Raw genomic sequence first — 18661 nt, forward strand, 5'->3', positions numbered from 1 at the left:
CCTTGATTACAATGTGTGATTATTGTCACGTTAGACCTGACTTGTCAGATATTACCTAACATCTCATCTTTATTGTTTATATTGAATGATTTAAATTTGTTTTACCATTTTGGGTTTTGTTTTATTTGTTTATGCATTTTTGTAGTCCAATTTATAAAACATTTTTTGGGATTTGTGGGTCCTACATTTGGATTCTCTTCCCAAATGCACGACTCATAATGAAGAGAAGAGTTAGTTAATCATATATCTTAACTAAAAGTATAGAGAGGTAGGACAAAATGAAAGAGAAACAGTGACAGGGGCAGGACTGTGGGTAAAAAGAATATTATAGGTCTGATGTCTGAAGGGAGGAGGCATCAATATCCAACAAACAATGGGGGAAAGAAAGGGTGGAGTTAAGAGAAGGAGTATCAGCTACTTATGAAATTAATTTTTGTTCATAATTCTGCGACCAGAGCTGCAGTTCTTCACTAGTCTGTGACGATGGGCACACAGGAAAAATCTGAGCTCTGCTTTCCACAACTCTTCAACATGTCCTGCAAAAAGCCTGCGATTGCTCGGTCCAAAGCTGTGTTCCTTCATATTGTATTGTCCTCAATTTCTTTTCTGACGGTGGCTCTCAACTTGCTTGTCATCATCTCAGTCTCCCACTTCAGGCAGAAACAACTTTTTTGTTTTACTAGCTACACTATTCTAGTATTTCAAGTATTTGAGCTAGTAATAAAAGATTCTTCATATGTACAGATTTATACTTGAGAATATTTACATTTCATCAATTTTACTTTGACACCAGAAAACATACTATACTATATAGTATTATATACTATAATAGCTCTTTGGCTTGTTTCATTATAGAGGTTTGAGGACTTGTTATTTTTCTGTCTCCTTGCAGGCAGCTCCACACACCCACTAACATCCTGCTCCTCTCTCTGGCTGTCTCAGACTTTCTTGTTGGCCTCCTATTGTCACCTGCAGAGATCCTCCGAAGTACAGCCTGTTGGTTTCTTGGTCAGCTCACATGTTTAATGTATATTTTTGTGTCCTTGACTGTTACCTCTGCCTCAGTGGGCATTATGGTGCTGATATCAGCTGACCGCTATGTGGCTATTTGTGACCCTTTGCATTACCCCATCAGGATCACTGACAGAAGACTTCAACTCTGTGTTTGTCTGTGTTGGCTCTGCTCCATTGCCTTCAGCTGTTTCCTTGTAAGAGATGACCTGCATCAAACAAGAAAACAAAATTCCTGCTATGGAAAATGTGTAGTTGTTGTTCAATACATTGCAGGAGTTGTTGACCTCATTTTAACCTTCATTGTACCAGTTATTGTCATCGTAGTTCTGTATATGAGAGTATATGTGGTGGCTGTGTCTCAGGCCCGTGGTATGCGCTCTCATGTTACAGCTGTCACAAATCACCTTCCAGTGACTCTAACAAATAAGTAATAATAATAATAATAATACATTTTATTTGAAAGCGCCTTTCAAAACACTCAAGGTCACTGTACACAATAGAGTAAAAAGCAAGATAAAAGCAAGGAGTTTACACAATCATAAAAGCATAGGATATAAACAAATTTAAAATACTCGAATGGAGAGGTTATGTAGGATAGGCTATTTTGAACAAGTGGGTTTTGAGTTTGTTGAAAGATTTTATTATGTTTATGTTTAGAAGTACATTTCATTTAAGGTTTTCTAGATGTGTTTGCTCTTTTTACTAGAGAAGTTACATTGTGCAAGCTCAACAGGAAGCCTGCACAACTGTGCAAGCTCAGCAGGAAGTCTGCACAGTTGTATGTTATCTCTTCCTGCATGTTTCTGAGACGCAAACATGCTTGAGTATAAATAAAGGCTGACAACTGCTCCAGGGTGTGAGTCTCCTTCGAGCTCTCACCCGTGTGCACGTTAATTTGTAAAACCTGTCTGAGTGTCATTTATTCCAACCTGAGTTGCATTACAGGAAAACTCCTTACAGAGTTGGGACTTAAAGAGAGAGAAGGTAGAGATATTTCTTAAATCAGGAGGTAGGAAATTCCAGAGTCGTGGAGCAGAGCAGCTGAAAGCCCTGCTCCCCATGGTGACAAGACGGGGGGAGGGGACAGAGAGTGACAGGGAAGAAGAAGATCTGAGACAACGAGATGGAGTGGTGATGTTAACCAGATCAGAGAGATATGGAGGAGAGAGATGATGAATAGCTTTAAATGTGTACAAGAGTATTTTGAAATTGATACGATATTTGACCGGGAGCCAATGAAGCTGCTGCAGGACAGGAGTGATGTGGTGGACAGAAGGGGTCCTGGTGATGATACGGGCAGCAGAGTTCTGGACGCGTTGAAGCTTGTGGATGGATTTTTGAGTAAGACCAAAAAGAAGTGAATTACAATAATCAATCCGGGAAGTAACAAGGCTATGGACAAGAATGGCAGTGGCATGTGGGGTGAGAAAAGGACGGAGACGATTAATGTTGCGCAATTGAAAATATGCAGACCGAGTGACATTATTAATGTGTGAATTGAAAGATAAAGTACTGTCGAGGATGACACCCAAACTTTTCACAGAGGAAGAAACGAAGACCAGCAAGTTATTGATAGTAATAGAGAAACTGTTGGTTCTGGATAATGTTGATTTAGTGCCGACCAAGAGGAGCTCGGATTTATTACTATTGAGTTTGAGAAAATTAGAAGAGAACCATGAATTTAGTTCAGCTAAGCAGAGGGTGAGGGAGGATGGGGGAAGAGCAGAATTAGGTTTAGTGGACAGATAAAGCTGGGTGTCATCGGCATAACAGTGAAAATGGATATTGTATTTACGGAGAATGTGTCCAAGCCGTAGAAGGTAGATAATGAAAAGAAGGGGCCCCAGGACAGATCCCTGGGGCACGCCAGTGGTCAGAGGAAAGGGCTGAGAAGTAAAGGATTTGAGTTGAATGAACTGAGTGCGATCAGATAGGTATGATTTAAACCAGGCTAATGGAGTATGGGAGAGACCGATGGAGGCTAGCCTACTGAGAAGAATGGAGTGAGAGATCAGATCGAGGAGAATAAGAATGGAAAGTAAACCGGAGTCAGCTGCCATAAGAAGATCATTAGTTATTTTTATAAGTGCTGTTTCAGTGCTATGGGAGGGGCGAAAGCCAGACTGGAACTGTTCATACAGATTATTATTAGTTAAATGTGAGTGAAGTTGCGTGGCAACTATTTTCTCAAGAATTTTAGAAAGGAATGGCAGATTGGAAATAGGCCAAAAATTCTCAAAATTATTGGGATCTAGACCAGTTTTTTTTTAATATTGGAGTGATGGCGGCAATTTTGAGGGAAGCAGGAACAGTTCCAGTGGTAAGTGAAGAGCAGATGATAGCAGATATGAGGGGAAGCAGAGAAGGTAAACATGCCTTAACCAAAACTGTAGGAATGGGGTCTAGCTGACAAGTAGAAGGTTTTGACTTACAGATGAAATCTGAAATATCAGTAGCCGAGGGGAGCTGGAAAGCAGAAAAACAGTGTGATGGGAGAGGAATTACACAGGAAGAGCTAAATGGAACATCGGAAACCAGGTCTTGATGTATTTTGTGAATTTTCTCAATGAAAAATGACATTAAAGAATCACAGAAGGAAGACGAGTAAAGGTGAGCAGGTAATAAATCTGGTGTCCTGAAAGAAGAGTTGAACAGTGAAAACAGTATCTTGGTTGAGTCATCTTTTGAACAGATAATGGTGGAGTAGTAAGCAGATTTTGTTTGATAAATACACTCCTTATAATACATAATATGATTATTAAACATTTCCTTGTGGATATTCAGACCAGTTTTCTTATAAAAGCGCTCAAGTCGTCGTCCTTTTGCTTTCAGGAGTCTGAGTTCAGCTGTAAACCAGGGTGCTGACTGAGAGAAAGATACAGATTTGGTTTTGAGTGTGGCAACAGAGTTTAGAATACTATTGAGACTAGAGTTATAATAGGAAACTAAGTCCTCTTGGGTGAGCAGGTTATGAAAAAGTCTGAACTAAAAGCAGCCAGGACTCTGGGTGTTCTTGTTCTTGTGTTTCTAATGTGTTTCTGCCCTTATTACTGTGTTTCTCTTGTAGGAGAAGAATTCATCAATAGTTCATCTGCTTCTTTTGTGGCCTATCTGTTTGGTTTAAACTCATGTCTAAACCCTTTGATCTATGCTATGTTCTACCCCTGGTTTAGAAAAGCTGTGAAACTAGTTGTCACTCTACAGATACTGCAGCCTGGCTCCAGTGAGGTAAGTATTCTGTAAACAGATCAAAGCATTTAAACAATTGTTTTCAGGTTCAGCTCTAAATAAAAAATCTTAATCTTAACAAAAAATAATAAAAAACCTTTTTGTTGACTTCATCTTATAACAATAAACTGATTGCTTATTTTTGACATTTATGGTACATGTAGTGCTGTCTTGTACACGTGAAGTCAGCAAAATGCAGAAATAATAAGATCCGACTCCACAAAATATTCGTAGTAGAAGTTTAATGCTGCACTTAGGGTGACCAGTCATCCTGGTGTGTGCAGGCATGTGTTATGCTTTTAATTATTTTAATCACATCTCATATATTGAGACAAGTTAGTGCATTGTGATTGGGTCTATAGCCCACAAAATCAACCCTTCATGACAGACATTTTTCCCCTTGTGTGGATCTCATCTAGTAGAAACTTGGAATGCTCTCTCCAAAAGAGTGCTTTTGAATTAATCAAAATGTGTACACATGGTATCATAAGCAAATTTAGAAAAGTAAGAATTTAAGTCAAGTGCTTTCCAACCTTCTGGAAGTGCATAGTCTGATATGTTGTATGTTGTATTGATATGTTTTTACTTTATCTATATTCTTTAATATTTAATTAAACTTTTACTTAAAAAGGAAGCACAGTGACTGCATTAGGCATGTAAATATGGACTGAAAGTGAATATAAGTTTTATGTCTATGATTTTACTTCAGTATATGGGACATATAGTTCTATAAGAAGCATTTGAGTAAATGAAATGTTATTTAATATTGTCTCTGGATGCTACAGTCAGCGTCACATATTTTGCTTGAGAAAGTGTAAAGAGGATAACCTAAAATAAGAGCAGAAACCACTTAAAACAATTCTCGTTACCTTTTGAATTTATAGAGTACAAGAACATTATAAGCTCCCAAATCTTAAAATATGTTGCTTTTCTTTCAGTGATACCTTTGGGCCATCCTCAGTTTCATTTATTCTTTTAGCACCCCTTTTGGCAACCTGTTTTTGTAATGTAGACTAAACTGATGATTAGTGGTAAATGGACTGATCACTCGAAGGACATTTACACACGTCTCAAGTGCTTTCAAACTCCAACAAACACATCACGAGCGACTGAGTTTAGTAAATTACCCAAGGCTATTTAAGCAGGAGCAGACGGAGGACAAAACCACTAACCTTCTGATTAGTCGATGACCTGCTCAACCTCCTGAGCTATAGCCATCTCAATATTGATGACAAGTACTTTACAGTACTAAAGAATTATTTGAACAGTAAGAGAGATTATTGCATGGTCTAACCTAAATTTTATCCAGGAAAATTGCATTTGCATAAATCAACTCTTTCATTTGTTAAATGACCTACAGTTAGGTCCCCAAGGGTTTGGACAATGATGCATTATTTTTATGTAATGTTGCCTCTGGAGACCACCGCAGTGGATTCTGAATCAAATATACAAGATGTATTTAAAGTGCAGAATTCAGATTTCACATTTGATGTATTCTGTATTTTTTTTGTGTGTGTTCTATTACAAATACAATGTAGGTTTATGAGATGTGCAAATAATTCCATCTGTGGGTTTTTTGGTGTTTTGTTTTTGTTTTGTTTTTTTACACAGCTTCAGGGAATTGAGTTTGTAATTAACTAATCATTCTGCTGCTTCCGGTTTAAATGCTGGTCATCATTGAGATCCTATTTTCTATCTGAAAATTACACACACAAAAAAGATATGCAGGTGAAGTTTAATGATGGGAGAATACTGTATCAAGACATGTGGTTGCTTTCAGAATAGATTGACAGTCTTTTCCTGGGAAAACAAAATCTCTGATGCGTCATTGCTGGCCTCTACTGGAGAAGGCACCACACACACCAGAATTCAGCAGAACAAAATTAATTACAGCATGAATAAAGAAAAAATATTATATCTTTTTCACATTTTTCCAGTGTGGTGTTGTTAAAATAAATTACTGTATCATTTACAATGTGCCATATGTTTCCATCTGTGTACATATTGTTTAAGTAATCTAAAAGGAGAGAAAGGTGGGGAAAAAAACAAACTAATAAAAAACACAGTAGAATAAGGTTGAGGAGTGTCAACCTTTGCTGGAGAAGTAAGGACCCAAATGCAGGACTCGCGGGTTTATTGAGGATGTGGACGGTGTTTATTGTGAAGAGTCCAAAATGAAATAGTTCTGGTGGGCGGCCGCATGGGCAGCGGCTGAGACGAATCAGTTCACGTGGCGGCACCAGAGCCGACCTCGATTTTATGTTTTTTTTGTGTGATTTTAGATCAATTGTGTTAATACAGCATATCACTGAAAAAATAACTGTAAATTCAGACATGTGAGATTGTGCTGAAAATAGTGATACCAAACAAGGCAAGGGGAAAAAAATGTAAAGGTAAAACCAAAAGTTGTTAAAAGTGGCTAATTATACCCTGGACCCCAGAGGGTTCAATAAAACCCAATAAATCATGAAAAATTTGGTTCACATTTTTAGTGAAAAATGTATTCAGGACAGTGAATACAATACATGCCTGACATTTTGTGTAAATGTAAAAATGTAATAATGTGATAATTTTTAATAAAGAAATGAGTGTGAAATGTAAATTAGACTATGTTTTTAAATGAACCACCTCATGTTGTGTAGCTTTCTGGATTTTATACTTATTGGGGTACATAATTATTTAGTATATACGCTACACAGTAGATAAAATCAAAATTCACATGTTTTATGTAACTGAAATGTTTAATTATCTGGACTAAAAAATAAAGTTACATATTTTGTTTATATGAAACATTTGCATACTTACTGCATTGTATGTATTTTAACCAAATATAATACATATTACAGAATTTAACAAATGCATATGTGTAAAAAAAAATGTCTCTGATTTTGCCTCCCCATCTGATTTCTATGCTAGTTGAAGGAAATTTCTCTAAATCCACCCCTGCAGGCTAGTGATGATGACAAGAGACAGGTGAGTACACAGCTGAACTGAATCTGACTAATAACACACAGGAAGTAGAACTAAACATAATGGACAGAGACAGATGACTAACACAATAAAGGGGTACTGCGTCAATGACCCAGGAACCCTGACAAAGAGTGAGAGAAGCATGACTCTTGGAATAAGTTTGGCCTGCCTTGCCAAAACAGTCCCTCAGTTCACCCACACCTAGTCACCATGGGAGATCAAGGGTATACATTGTTTATAATAAGGAAACACCATACAGGGAAATATGACTATTGTTGAGAAGATGAAACTGCTTAGAAATATGAGGCTGATAGAAGGCAAATGATTCAAAAGCTTAGTAAAGATCTTACTGATATACTACAAAACAACTCAAGAAGTGAAAGCTACAGTCCAAGTGAGACTAACTTTTATTTTTACTTTTTGAAGGCTAGTTGCTCCCTAGTTTAGTGATTTACATTTTAAGACTGTCAAGCAAAGGATCTCTGGTTCAAGCTTGAGAGGCAACATAAATCCCTTTGCAGTTATGTCAGGAAGGTCATCTGCCTTAACCCTCTCAGGCTCAAATTAAGTTTTAGTTGCTAATGCACAACCAAGTCCTGCAGTGGTACTTCTGAGTAAAAAAAACTCATAAAATATGTATGTGGGGTAATCAGGTTGTTAGTGTTTTAACTGTTGCAAATCTGCAACGCCTGCCTTGAGAGGCTTAAAAGGCAAATCAACTATGTAGTGACTCCTTGTGATTAAAGGAGTGGTTAAGAGTAGCTTTTTTTGTGCAAAATTCTAGTCCACACCCTATTGGCAATAATGTGCCAATGTGCACATGTAGGTCCACAGGGGCTTCCGAATGGGACCTAAGCAGGCAAGTCTGGGGAATTTCTGCAGCAGACATGGTGCTAAAATATGAGTGTTTCTATTTGTGAACCTCTGCATTATCCCACTTGAGTCTCAAAAAGAGTAAAACTCGTTTTCTGTGATTCATGGACCTGTTGTATTTTCTACAGCAGTGTGTTTGTAACAGATGATCTTATTCAACCAGGAAGGTTCCTGCAATACAGAATTTGTGATTCCCATATGGTACATTGCAGAGACTAATAAGCTTTATTTTTTAACCTTTATTGTTGCAGCTGCTGTTATCATAAGGATGTAGGTTACAGCCATTGCTCTAAGACTGTGTAAACAGGGCTTGGTGCTGCACATTAGTTTACAAAAAAGGTAGCTTTTTTACTTAGCTAATATTACTGGGATGTACCATTTTCAGAAACTAATGTAAGCTTAAGAACATTGGGCTAGATGTGGTCAGTAAGTATTAGCCAGATTAATACAATACTATCAGCAAGTGGTCAGCTTGGATTCAGTGTGCACTGAAGGTGGGCATTAATGTCCTACAGACGCTGAAAGAATGATGAGGGGAGGAGTTTAGAGAAGGTGTGAGGATCAGTTATATTCTGCTCACATTGCTGCCAGAGCTGCAGCTCTCTGCAGATGTGTGAAGATGGAGACCCAGGACAAAGCAGAGCTCTGCTTTCCACAACTCTTCAACATCTCCTGCAAGAAGCCTAAAACATCCCTTTCTCAAGTTTTGGTCCCTTACATTGTGGTGTTTTCAGTCTCTCTGCTAACTGTGGCTCTCAACCTGCTCGTCATTGTCTCAGTCTCCCACTTCAGGCAGAGATTTACTTTTTTAAACTTCTGCTGTGGCTTTACTACTACTACAACAACTCTACTACTAATTACGACTAAATTTAAGTTAATTTATATCTTATGGGTAGACTATTATCGGACAATAATGTGCAAATCTATAGATTCTATCCTCTACTACCCTTGCAACTGTCTACACTTTCGGATAGGACAGCTGTAATAATTTAGTTTGTTTAGATTGTTTTAGTATAGAAATAATGACTTGTTGACATTTCTCTCTCTTCTTTCAGGCAGCTCCACACACCCACTAACATCCTCCTCCTCTCTCTGGCTGTCTCAGACTTTCTCATTGGTCTGTTGTTGATGCCGGCAAAAATCCTACGAGACACAGCTTGTTGGTTTCTTGGTCAGCTCACATGTTCTCTGTATAATTATACATGCTTCATCATTACCTCTGCCTCAGTGGGCATTATGGTGCTGATATCAGTCGACCGCTATGTGGCTATTTGTGACCCTCTGCATTACCCCACCAGAATCACTGACAGAAGAGTGAAACTCTGCGTCTGTCTGTGTTGGCTCTGCTCTGTTTTTTACAACATACTATTTATAAAGGACGACCTGCTTCAACGAGAGCGACATACTTCCTGTTATGGAGAATGTGTATTTGTCATAGACTACATTGCAGGAACCACTGACATTGTTTTAACTTTTATTGCTCCAGTTACTGTCATCGTAGTTCTGTATATGAGAGTATTTGTGGTGGCTGTGTCTCAGGCCCGTGCCATGCGCTCTCATGTTACAGCTGTCACACTGCAGCTCTCAGTGACTCTAACAGCAAAGAAATCAGAGTTAAAAGCAGCCAGGACTCTGGGTGTTCTTGTTCTTGTGTTTCTATTATGTTTCTGCCCATATTACATTGTTTCGCTTTTTGGAAACGAGTTGTTCAACAGCTCATCTGCATCCATTGTGATCTATCTGTATTATTTTAACTCCTGTCTAAATCCTTTGATTTACGCTATGTTCTACCCCTGGTTTAGAAAAGCTGTGAAATTAGTTGTCACTCTACAGATACTGCAGCCTGGCTCCTGTGAGGTCAGCATACTGTAGAAGAAAGAGATCTTTCCAAAAAGATGTTTATGATAAAAACTGAACAACCAGCTGTCTCTTTAAGAGAATAAGACATATTGTTCACCTCATTAGGCATATTCTAAAAGTTGGAAATTATTACATATCCAAGATATTTATGTTTATCCAGATCAATGACAGTTTCTGTAATCATTTTTTGAAGTAATTCTGTATTTTTGTCTGATTCTGCAATTAAGAGAGGGAAACAGAGGGAAGGTGCTGTATGCTCCTGTTGAGGCCACTGTTATTGATGCCATAGAAATAAAAGGGAAGTGTTTTTTTTCCATTTGTTTGTTTTTTATTCAAATAAAATAATATTCAGAAACTGTTTCATGGATCATTGTCTGTTAAAAGGTGTTCTTCACCTTTTAACAGACAATGATATCATTTACAAAATGATATCATTGTCTGTTAAAATGTGTTCTTCACATACTGCCTGAAATATTGTCAGAAACAGAATACGATTGTGGCAGCAGGAATTAGCTGCTAGCTAATTGTGTTTTCGGTCATATTTCTTACAAAAAAAGAAAAGAGTAAAAGAGTAATGGATAATTGTATTTTTTCTTATGTTAAAACAACAGAAAATAACTGTAAACACTATAGCTTTCATAGTTTTGCCTGTTTTTGTCTATCGCAACAATGTAATGGTTCAAATGTTGTGAAGGGTATGAAAGCACCAGCACCACTTTTTGCAATGCAGTACAAAACCATGACACCATGGCACCTCCACCATGTTGTAAAGATGTTTCTAAAGTTTTACTGTTGTTCCTCCCTCCTGACCGCTTCCATACATAAGCCCCTTTTTCCATTAGTACTTACCTCGAATTGACTAACCACTAATCGCCTCGGATTGACTGGTTTTCCATTACAATCCAGTACAACCTAACCTGTGTGGTTGTTATAATAGCAGCGCGTCCGAGCACCCTGTGACATAATTAATATGCAACACAAACGCTACAAAAAAAGGTGGACGTCGAGGCAAGAATATACCTGCTGCTCAGTCTGTGGCTTTTCGTTAGACTCAGGGACCACGGCGTTGTTTTTTTGTAGTCAAGTTGCCAGGTTTCAAAAATGGCATTTTTAATTTTTGCGAATGAGACACACTCATGACTCACTGAGTGGCGCTACTTATCAGCCAATCGGTGGCATGCAGTCTGACGACATCACATTTTAGTACCTGCTTGGATCGCTTGGAACCCTGAACGAGCAGGTACTATGACCTAATGGAAAACCCTGAAAACCGTGGCAAACCACGCCGAGTTGACCTGGAAAAGGGGCTATTCTGTCAGCACTGCAAACCAAAAATGTTCAAGTTTGGATTCATCCCTCCATAAGACCTGTTTCCATTTTTAAGCTGTCTCATTTCAGAGACATTTGTTATTATAATATATGGATATATGTGAATAAATGTTCCTATTAAGTGTCAATCATAAATTGAAATCTGTAGGAGAACAAGAAAAAACAATCGAATCTAACACCATGCTTTGGAACAAAGTCACCAAACTTTTATAGTGTTTGTTTGTTGTTGTTGTTTTTAGTTTTCTTTTAAAGATTTTTCTGGTATGGTTTTTCTACACACATTATAAGAGCTTTACCTTACATAAAAACACCATAAGGGTAAGTGGTAATTACATTTTATTTTTCAGTATTGCTGTGATTTAACACGTTGCTGTACTAAATTCAGTAATTGCATTACAGTCACAGTTATTTCAGTAGTCTCGTTATAAAGGTTCTTCAGTTATCTGCATGCCGGGTGGATAGAAAGATAAAAACAAACAAAGATGATTTTTTTTCTTCCTCTGCTACCATTATCTGATTTCATTTTATGTGGCTGAAGAAGGAAAATGGCGGAGTGATCTTCAGCCTTTGACAAGTGGAGATATGGACATTACTTTTAATTTTATTGGACAAAAGGAGGAGAGAGTGATAGGAAATTGGAAAGTGCATCCAAGTCAGAAACCAGATTATACTGCCAACAGAACTTTGGCTCTTTGCAAGTTTTTGGACAGACAGCATGCTAACACAAAGCTAGCCAAGAACATAGAGTAATGTTAAAGCTGAATGGATTGATCTTCATCATGTAACAGAAGCAGTGATGAGCAGTCAGGGTTGTAACCGCCATTTCTACCTGTTCACGTTTTTAAAAGTAGAATCACAGGGGCAAATCACTGTAAAGGATTTGTGTTGGTGTGTTGGTCTTTAGCATATAGATATATGTTGTCATTAGTAATTATTTGACGGCGCATTTCAGTTCATTAATAATGAGAATGTAATGTAACAAGTGGTAGCTGTACCAAATTACTTTCTCCAGCTAGTAATTAAGTACCATATGCCATTACTTTTAAAACATTTAAAAGTATATGTGATAAATTACATTTCTTGTAATGACCCGAACACTGGTTGTCAAATAGTGCTTAGTACTGTATGGCCTCAATTATAGAGGCCTAGAATGGGTAAAGAGAGAGGTTAGGACACAATAAAAGAAACACAAGTACAATTTACCTGAAAGGAGGGTAGGACTACAGGAAGAAAATAGTGAAGCTATTGGCCAAGACGAAGGGAAGGGGGGAGGAGTTGAGAGAAAGTGTGGGGATCAGTTATATTACTAATTCTGGTCACAACACCGACCAGAGCTGCAGCTCTCTGCAGGTCTGTGGAGATGGACAACCAGGGCGGAGCAGAGCTCTGCTTTCCACAACTCTTCAACACCTCCTGCAAGAAGCCTACAACTCCTCTATCACAAGTTTTGTTCCATTATATTGTTGTGTTCTCAGTGTCTCTGCTAACTGCGGCTCTCAACCTGCTCGTCATCATTGCAGTCTCCCATTTCAGGCAGAGATTCACTTTTTTTTTGAAAAACTGCAGCTGTAGTTTCACTAAGTCAAGTCTAACTAAGTTCAAGTTATTAATTTATGATTTTTGTGTACAATATACTTGCATTTTAATTGCTAAACTAATTTTGAACAATGATGGGCAAACCTGTAGATAGTATCTTCTACAACTTCAGTACCTTGGAACTGTCTACACTTTAGACAGCTGTAAATATTTAGTTTGTTTGGATTGTTTCAGTATAGAAATAATGACTTGTTGATATTTTTCTCTCTTCTTTCAGGCAGCTCCACACACCCACTAACATCCTTCTCCTCTCTCTGGCTGTCTCAGACTTTCTCATTGGTCTGTTGATGATGCCGGCAAAAATCCAACGAGACACAGCTTGTTGGTTTCTTGGTCAGCTCACATGTTTAATATATAATTATATATGCTTCATCAGTACCTCTGCCTCAGTGGGCATTATGGTGCTGATATCAGTCGACCGCTATGTGGCTATTTGTGACCCTTTGCATTACCCCACCAGAATCACTGACAGAAGAGTGAAACTCTGCGTCTGTCTGTGTTGGCTCTGCTCTGTTTTTTACAACATACTATTTATAAAGGACGACCTGCTTCAACGAGAGCGACATACTTCCTGTTATGGAGAATGTGTATTTGTCATAGACTACATTGCAGGAACCACTGACATTGTTTTGACTTTTATTGCTCCAGTTACTGTCATTGTATTTCTGTATATGAGAGTATTTGTGGTGGCTGTGTCTCAGGCCCGTGCCATGCGCTCTCATGTTACAGCTGTCACACTGCAGCTCTCAGTGACTCTAACAGCAAAGAAATCAGAGTTAAAAGCAGCCAGGACTCTGGGTGTTCTTGTTCTTGTGTTTCTGTTATGTTTCTGCCCATATTACATTGTGTCGCTTTTTGGATACAAGTTGCTCAATAGCTCATCTGCATCAATTGTGATCTATCTGTATTATTTTAACTCCTGTCTAAATCCTTTGATTTATGCTATGTTCTACCCCTGGTTTAGAAAAGCTGTGAAACTAATTGTGACTCTACATATACTGCAGCCTGGCTCCTGTGAGGTCAGCATACTGTAGAAGAAAGAAATCTTTCCTTAATGTACCAAGTGGTTTACCAAATTACTTTCTCTATCAATAATGTGCTACATTAATTTTAAGACATTTAACAAGTAATAATAAACTACATTTCTTGAGTAATAACCCCAACGGTGGTTGTCAAATAGTGCTTTTTTTTTTTTTTTTTTTTTTTTTTTTTAAACCTGTCCCGTTTGGTTCTTTTGCCATCAGAATTATTGTCTAAAGGCGAAGAAAGATGCCCAACGGATTTACTTTACCAAATGGACCATCCCAGCCTTGCCGTAATGGTCCATTTGATTTACCTTTTATTGTTTATTTTATTTTATTTTATTTTATTTTTTTTACTTGCTAGATACGGGACAGGGGAAAAGAAAAGGGAGAAAGAAAGAGGGGGGAAAAAACAAAACAAAACAAAAAAAACAGCGGAGAAGAGGGACGGGGATAAAGGGCAAAAAACAAAAACCAACAAAATAAGCAGACAAAAAATACATATATCGATCACCTGGATCACCTGTTGAGAAAGAAAAAAGAAAACAAGCAGAAGAAATTGAGAGTAATAGAATAAACAACATCACAATGATATATGGGAATATAACACTAAATACTTAATATTAAACATTATTGTGCAGCACGTAAGATCGACAGCGCACAGTGTGCTTTGAGGTAGGAGCCAAAAAGGGTGTAGTTTGTGTGTGTGATCACCTGTGTGTACACCTGTGAGCATGAGCGCGCTTGTATTTAAAAGGTTCCTTAATGTAATGATCTGCTAGAGGGTGTGGGGGGCCACAGTCCCATCCTCCAGGGCATGAAGCAGGTATGGAGGAGATCAAAACTCCAGACATCCAGAGGCCCCCAGAACACAAGAGACCAAGGAAGACCAACAGAGGGGCAGCCGCGCCACTGTCCCAGAAAGAGCTGAGGAGAGTCCCAGATGAGGGATCACTCAGCAGCCGCGGAGCAGAAGCCAGGGGGGGTTGCAGTGACGTGCCCGTGAGCTCCGCCGGCAGCCAGCTGTGCCTGAGTGACCGAGCCCCAGGCCGAGAGGCCGAGGGCACCCCACCCCCGAAGTGGCCCGAGCGAGCCCCAGGTTCCAGGCCCCGATAAGCAGCCACCAAGGAGTGAGCCGGTGTGTACCCGGACGCCCACCCCCGGACACAAAGAACCACCAACGCATCGATGTCTGACGGCGTCTGCAACCGGCAGGGGAAGTGGTGGGGGGAGATAGGCCTCCAAACCTTGGAGGGCCTGAGATGTCCCCAGAGAGGTGGCGTCTGATACCCAACCTGACATATAGACACAGACATACAGGCACACTCAAATACAAACATCCATTCCCACCCTCCTGCTCTCATAGGCAATTACTCCACACTCAACCAACGTGGAGACAGACATAAAGAGACGCTGTACACACAATCACACTCCCCAAGCGTACTCTAAGAACCGGGTCTAGGTACCCTTGCCCCTGGAGGGGGAAACTGCACCCAGACCCAGGTGGTGTTACCCTTTTCCCTGCAGTGGGGAGAAGCAGACTGCCCCGACTCCGCAGCAGCAGGGAGGCCCCACACCCCAGACCCCAGTCGGACGGCCAACTCCTCCTCCTAGCCCCCCCGCTCCAGCAGGCCGCAGAGACCGGGGGTGTGAGAAGACTCCAAACCTCCCTCTACCCGCTCATATGTAGTGTTGATGTATATGTGTTCTAAGGTGCAATTAAAACCCAGGAGGGCATGGAGCTACCTGCCAGAGAGCAGCAGGTAAGCGCATAGCCCCTCCTGATAGCCCTCAATGTCTACGTGTATTTAAAATTGAGAGGTGGGCAACGACGCCAGGGGTGAGGTGTACACCCTGATGGTAATTTGGAGTCCGTGTTGTGAGCCCACCCCCAAGATCCTATATGTATGTGTTATGAGAGTGTGAGTAATGTGAATGTCTAAGTTGTGAGATAAAATTGAGGCAGAGGCAGCCAGAAGGGGACAGAGGGGGGGGATGCCTCCTCTGCACCCTGGTGACACACCCCTACCCCAAGGCCCTGCATGTGTGGGTGATTGTGGTGGAGCGGGAAGAGGGAGGCAGCTGGAGATGGGGAGGGAAGAAAGGGAGGGGCAAGTGACCCCTCCCTGGGGCCAGCTCCCCCGCTGACCCCAGTAGGCACCCCCATGCTCTGCAACCCGCCAGGGAAAGGGGGCCCAGGCCCATCCGGACCAGGGCCCAGTGCAGCAGCGCCGCCCGGCCCCACAGAGCCCGGGACAGCCCACCCGACCCCACTACAGAGAAAACTGCACCCACCCCATCATCCACTCATCTTCCAGACTACACAAGACAATAGACGCCCAGGCTGAGATCTTCCTCCACCTCTCCTATATCTCCCCCTCCTGCAGAGAGAATTCCTGAGGAGAGGAAAGCTCCTGCAAGATGTGACAACCTCCCCCACCAGTTGAAGAGTCCCCCAGGTGGCTCGATGCACTGGCGGCGCCCTGCGCCAGGACTGGGCCCCCATGTACCCACCCGCCCACAACCCCAGCAACACACCAACCAGGACCCGAGCCCCCGAGGCCCGGCCAGGGCCCCAGCCCAGAGACGGAGCGCCCCCAGAACCTCACGCCCGTCCCGGACCCACCCAGGGGCAGCCAGGCTACCAGGTCAGTAACCCACGTCCGTCAGCACAGACCCTCCCCTAGCCCCGCTGCACGCAGCCACGAGGAAACCGTCACCTAAGAGCCAACAGAGCCCTTAATTGGCCATGACCGCTACCCCGGGTTGAGCCCCCCAAGGAAGATGCTCCTGGGGAACCCCCCGACGCCCTAAGCCTGTCCCTACCCCCACACCAATCACAACAGTGAAGGTGGGACCAAACTATGACCCCCCACCCCCACTAGGTGATGGAGCTGATCAAAGGAGCCCAGAGCAATTGATCTGATGTGGTGGCAGAGGCTGTATCAAGACTAATGTAATCTAATAGATAATTTCTATACTGGTTAGAATTAAGATTATTTTTATTTTTCCAGTTCATGAGGACTGTTTTCTTGGCTATGCATAGGGCAGTGAAAACCATGTGGGCTATATTCTTTTCTGAAGTGACATTATCTAAGCTGCCCAACAAACACACTAAAGGAGAAGTTGGAATGTTACATTTCAGACACTTCGATAAGTCTTCACATATCTCACGCCAAAATTTCTGAACTGGTGGACAGAACCAAAGAGCGTGGATATAATTGTCCGGTGAATTGGTTTGGCAGTGTGAGCAGTTGTTGGTAGACGTAAAGCCCATCTTGAACATCCGATGACCTGTATAGTGCACTCTATGTAGTATTTTGTATTGAATTAATTGAAGACTGGGATTTCTAATTAGATGAAAGGTTTTTAAGCAAATCTGAGACCAGAAGTTTTGGTCTAAGTTAACTGATAAATCCGCTTCCCATTTTGCAATAGGAAGTGATATTGATTCATCTATTTTAGAAAGCATTCTGTATATTTTGGATAGTAATTTGGGGGTTTTAAGAGTAAGAAATTGAACCACACTTGGTGGTGTTTGTAGTTCAACTTGACCCGGTTTAAATTTCTTTTTTACTATGGATTTAATTTGTTGATATTCTAAAAATCTTTTCTTGTTGATCCCATATTGTGTAACTAGTCTGTCAAATGAAATAAATTCTGTTCCTTCTAGTATATGTTCTAAATATTTGATTCCTTTACGACTCCAATCTGAAAAGTTTATCATATTATTGTTTTGTAATATGTCAGGGTTGTTCCAGATAGGTGTACGTTTGCATGGGATTAATGAAGACTCTGTCAACTTCAGAAACTCCCACCATGCTGTCAGAGAGGAGCTAATGTTGACGCTTTTGAAGCATTCATGTCGTTGAATGTTTGAGCTGATAAATGGTAGATCTGAAATCTCTAGATTATTGCAAAGTGCTTGTTCTACATCTAGCCAAGGTTCATCTAAGAGGGTATGTTTTAGCCATCCTGAGATAAATTGGAGCCTGTTGGTTAAGAAGTAGTGCTGAAAGTTAGGTAGTCCTAATCCTCCTTCATCCTTGGTCTTTTGTAGTGTTTTTAAGCTTATACGTGGGGGCTTATTTTTCCAAAGGAATTTGGACATATATGAATCTAGAGATCTGAACCAATCTTGTGGCGGTTTAGTTGGGATCATTGAGAATAAATAATTAATTTTTGGTAAGACCATCATTTTTATAGCGGCAACCCTTCCCATGAGTGATATGGGTAGACATTTCCACCTAGCCAGATCGCCTTCTACTTTCTTTAAAAGTGGGATATAGTTTAATTTAGTTAGATCTGCAAGCTTGGGAGAAACATTAATACCTAAATATTTTATATTTCCCGATTGCAGTGGAGTAGAAGAGGAATTATGGAAGGAGCAATTAATCGGAAGGACTGTAGATTTTGACCAGTTAATTGAGTAATCTGATATTCTTGCAAAAGAGTTTATCAATTCAGTCACCCCAGAGATATTGGTTTGTGAATTTTGGAGAAAGAGTAGCACATCATCCGCATAAAGGCTGATTTTATGTTCCACGTTCTTGCATTTTATGCCCTTAATTACTGAATTCTGTCTAATTGCTGCTGCTAGTGGTTCAATAAAAATTGCAAACAGTGAAGGGGAGAGTGGGCATCCCTGCCTGGTGCCCCTCAGGAGACAGAAGCTGGAGGATGTCTGGTCATTTGTTCTGACACAAGCTGTTGGGGAATTATATAATATTTTTAACCAGCTGATGAAAGAAGATCCAAAACCAAATTTG

General features: G+C 40.5%; 3 protein-coding genes across 3 annotated transcripts; all 3 read left to right on the top strand.

Moving 5' to 3' along the window:
- Positions 1 to 483: 483 nt before the first annotated feature.
- LOC134645675 (trace amine-associated receptor 13c-like) lies at positions 484 to 4257 on the top strand. The gene is made up of 3 exons (XM_063499207.1): positions 484 to 656; positions 893 to 1424; positions 3982 to 4257. Exons 1-3 carry the CDS (start codon positions 484 to 486, stop codon positions 4255 to 4257), a joined length of 981 nt encoding a protein of 326 aa, XP_063355277.1.
- A 4447-nt stretch (positions 4258 to 8704) lies between these two features.
- LOC134645627 (trace amine-associated receptor 13c-like) lies at positions 8705 to 9957 on the top strand. Its single transcript, XM_063499137.1, has 2 exons — positions 8705 to 8877; positions 9141 to 9957. Exons 1-2 carry the CDS (start codon positions 8705 to 8707, stop codon positions 9955 to 9957), a joined length of 990 nt encoding a protein of 329 aa, XP_063355207.1.
- Positions 9958 to 12634: 2677 nt separating this feature from the next.
- On the top strand, positions 12635 to 13904 carry LOC134645751 (trace amine-associated receptor 13c-like). Its single transcript, XM_063499322.1, has 2 exons — positions 12635 to 12807; positions 13088 to 13904. Exons 1-2 carry the CDS (start codon positions 12635 to 12637, stop codon positions 13902 to 13904), a joined length of 990 nt encoding a protein of 329 aa, XP_063355392.1.
- The last annotated feature ends 4757 nt before the right edge of the window (positions 13905 to 18661 follow it).

The sequence above is a fragment of the Pelmatolapia mariae genome, linkage group LG16_19, assembly GCF_036321145.2.
Source record: "Pelmatolapia mariae isolate MD_Pm_ZW linkage group LG16_19, Pm_UMD_F_2, whole genome shotgun sequence".
NCBI classification, from domain to species: Eukaryota; Metazoa; Chordata; class Actinopteri; order Cichliformes; family Cichlidae; genus Pelmatolapia; species Pelmatolapia mariae.

Excerpts from the sequence above, each read along its gene's own strand:
- LOC134645627 (XM_063499137.1), top strand. The coding sequence starts at position 8,705 with ATGGAGACCCAGGACAAAGCAGAGCTCTGCTTTCCACAACTCTTCAAC. Across the intron at positions 8,878-9,140 it reads GTCTCAGTCTCCCACTTCAG|GCAGCTCCACACACCCACTA; the intron begins GCAGAGATTTAC and ends CTCTTCTTTCAG.
- LOC134645675 (XM_063499207.1), top strand. The coding sequence starts at position 484 with ATGGGCACACAGGAAAAATCTGAGCTCTGCTTTCCACAACTCTTCAAC. Across the intron at positions 657-892 it reads ATCTCAGTCTCCCACTTCAG|GCAGCTCCACACACCCACTA; the intron begins GCAGAAACAACT and ends GTCTCCTTGCAG. Across the intron at positions 1,425-3,981 it reads CTGTCACAAATCACCTTCCA|GTTATGAAAAAGTCTGAACT; the intron begins GTGACTCTAACA and ends TTGGGTGAGCAG.
- LOC134645751 (XM_063499322.1), top strand. The coding sequence starts at position 12,635 with ATGGACAACCAGGGCGGAGCAGAGCTCTGCTTTCCACAACTCTTCAAC. Across the intron at positions 12,808-13,087 it reads ATTGCAGTCTCCCATTTCAG|GCAGCTCCACACACCCACTA; the intron begins GCAGAGATTCAC and ends CTCTTCTTTCAG.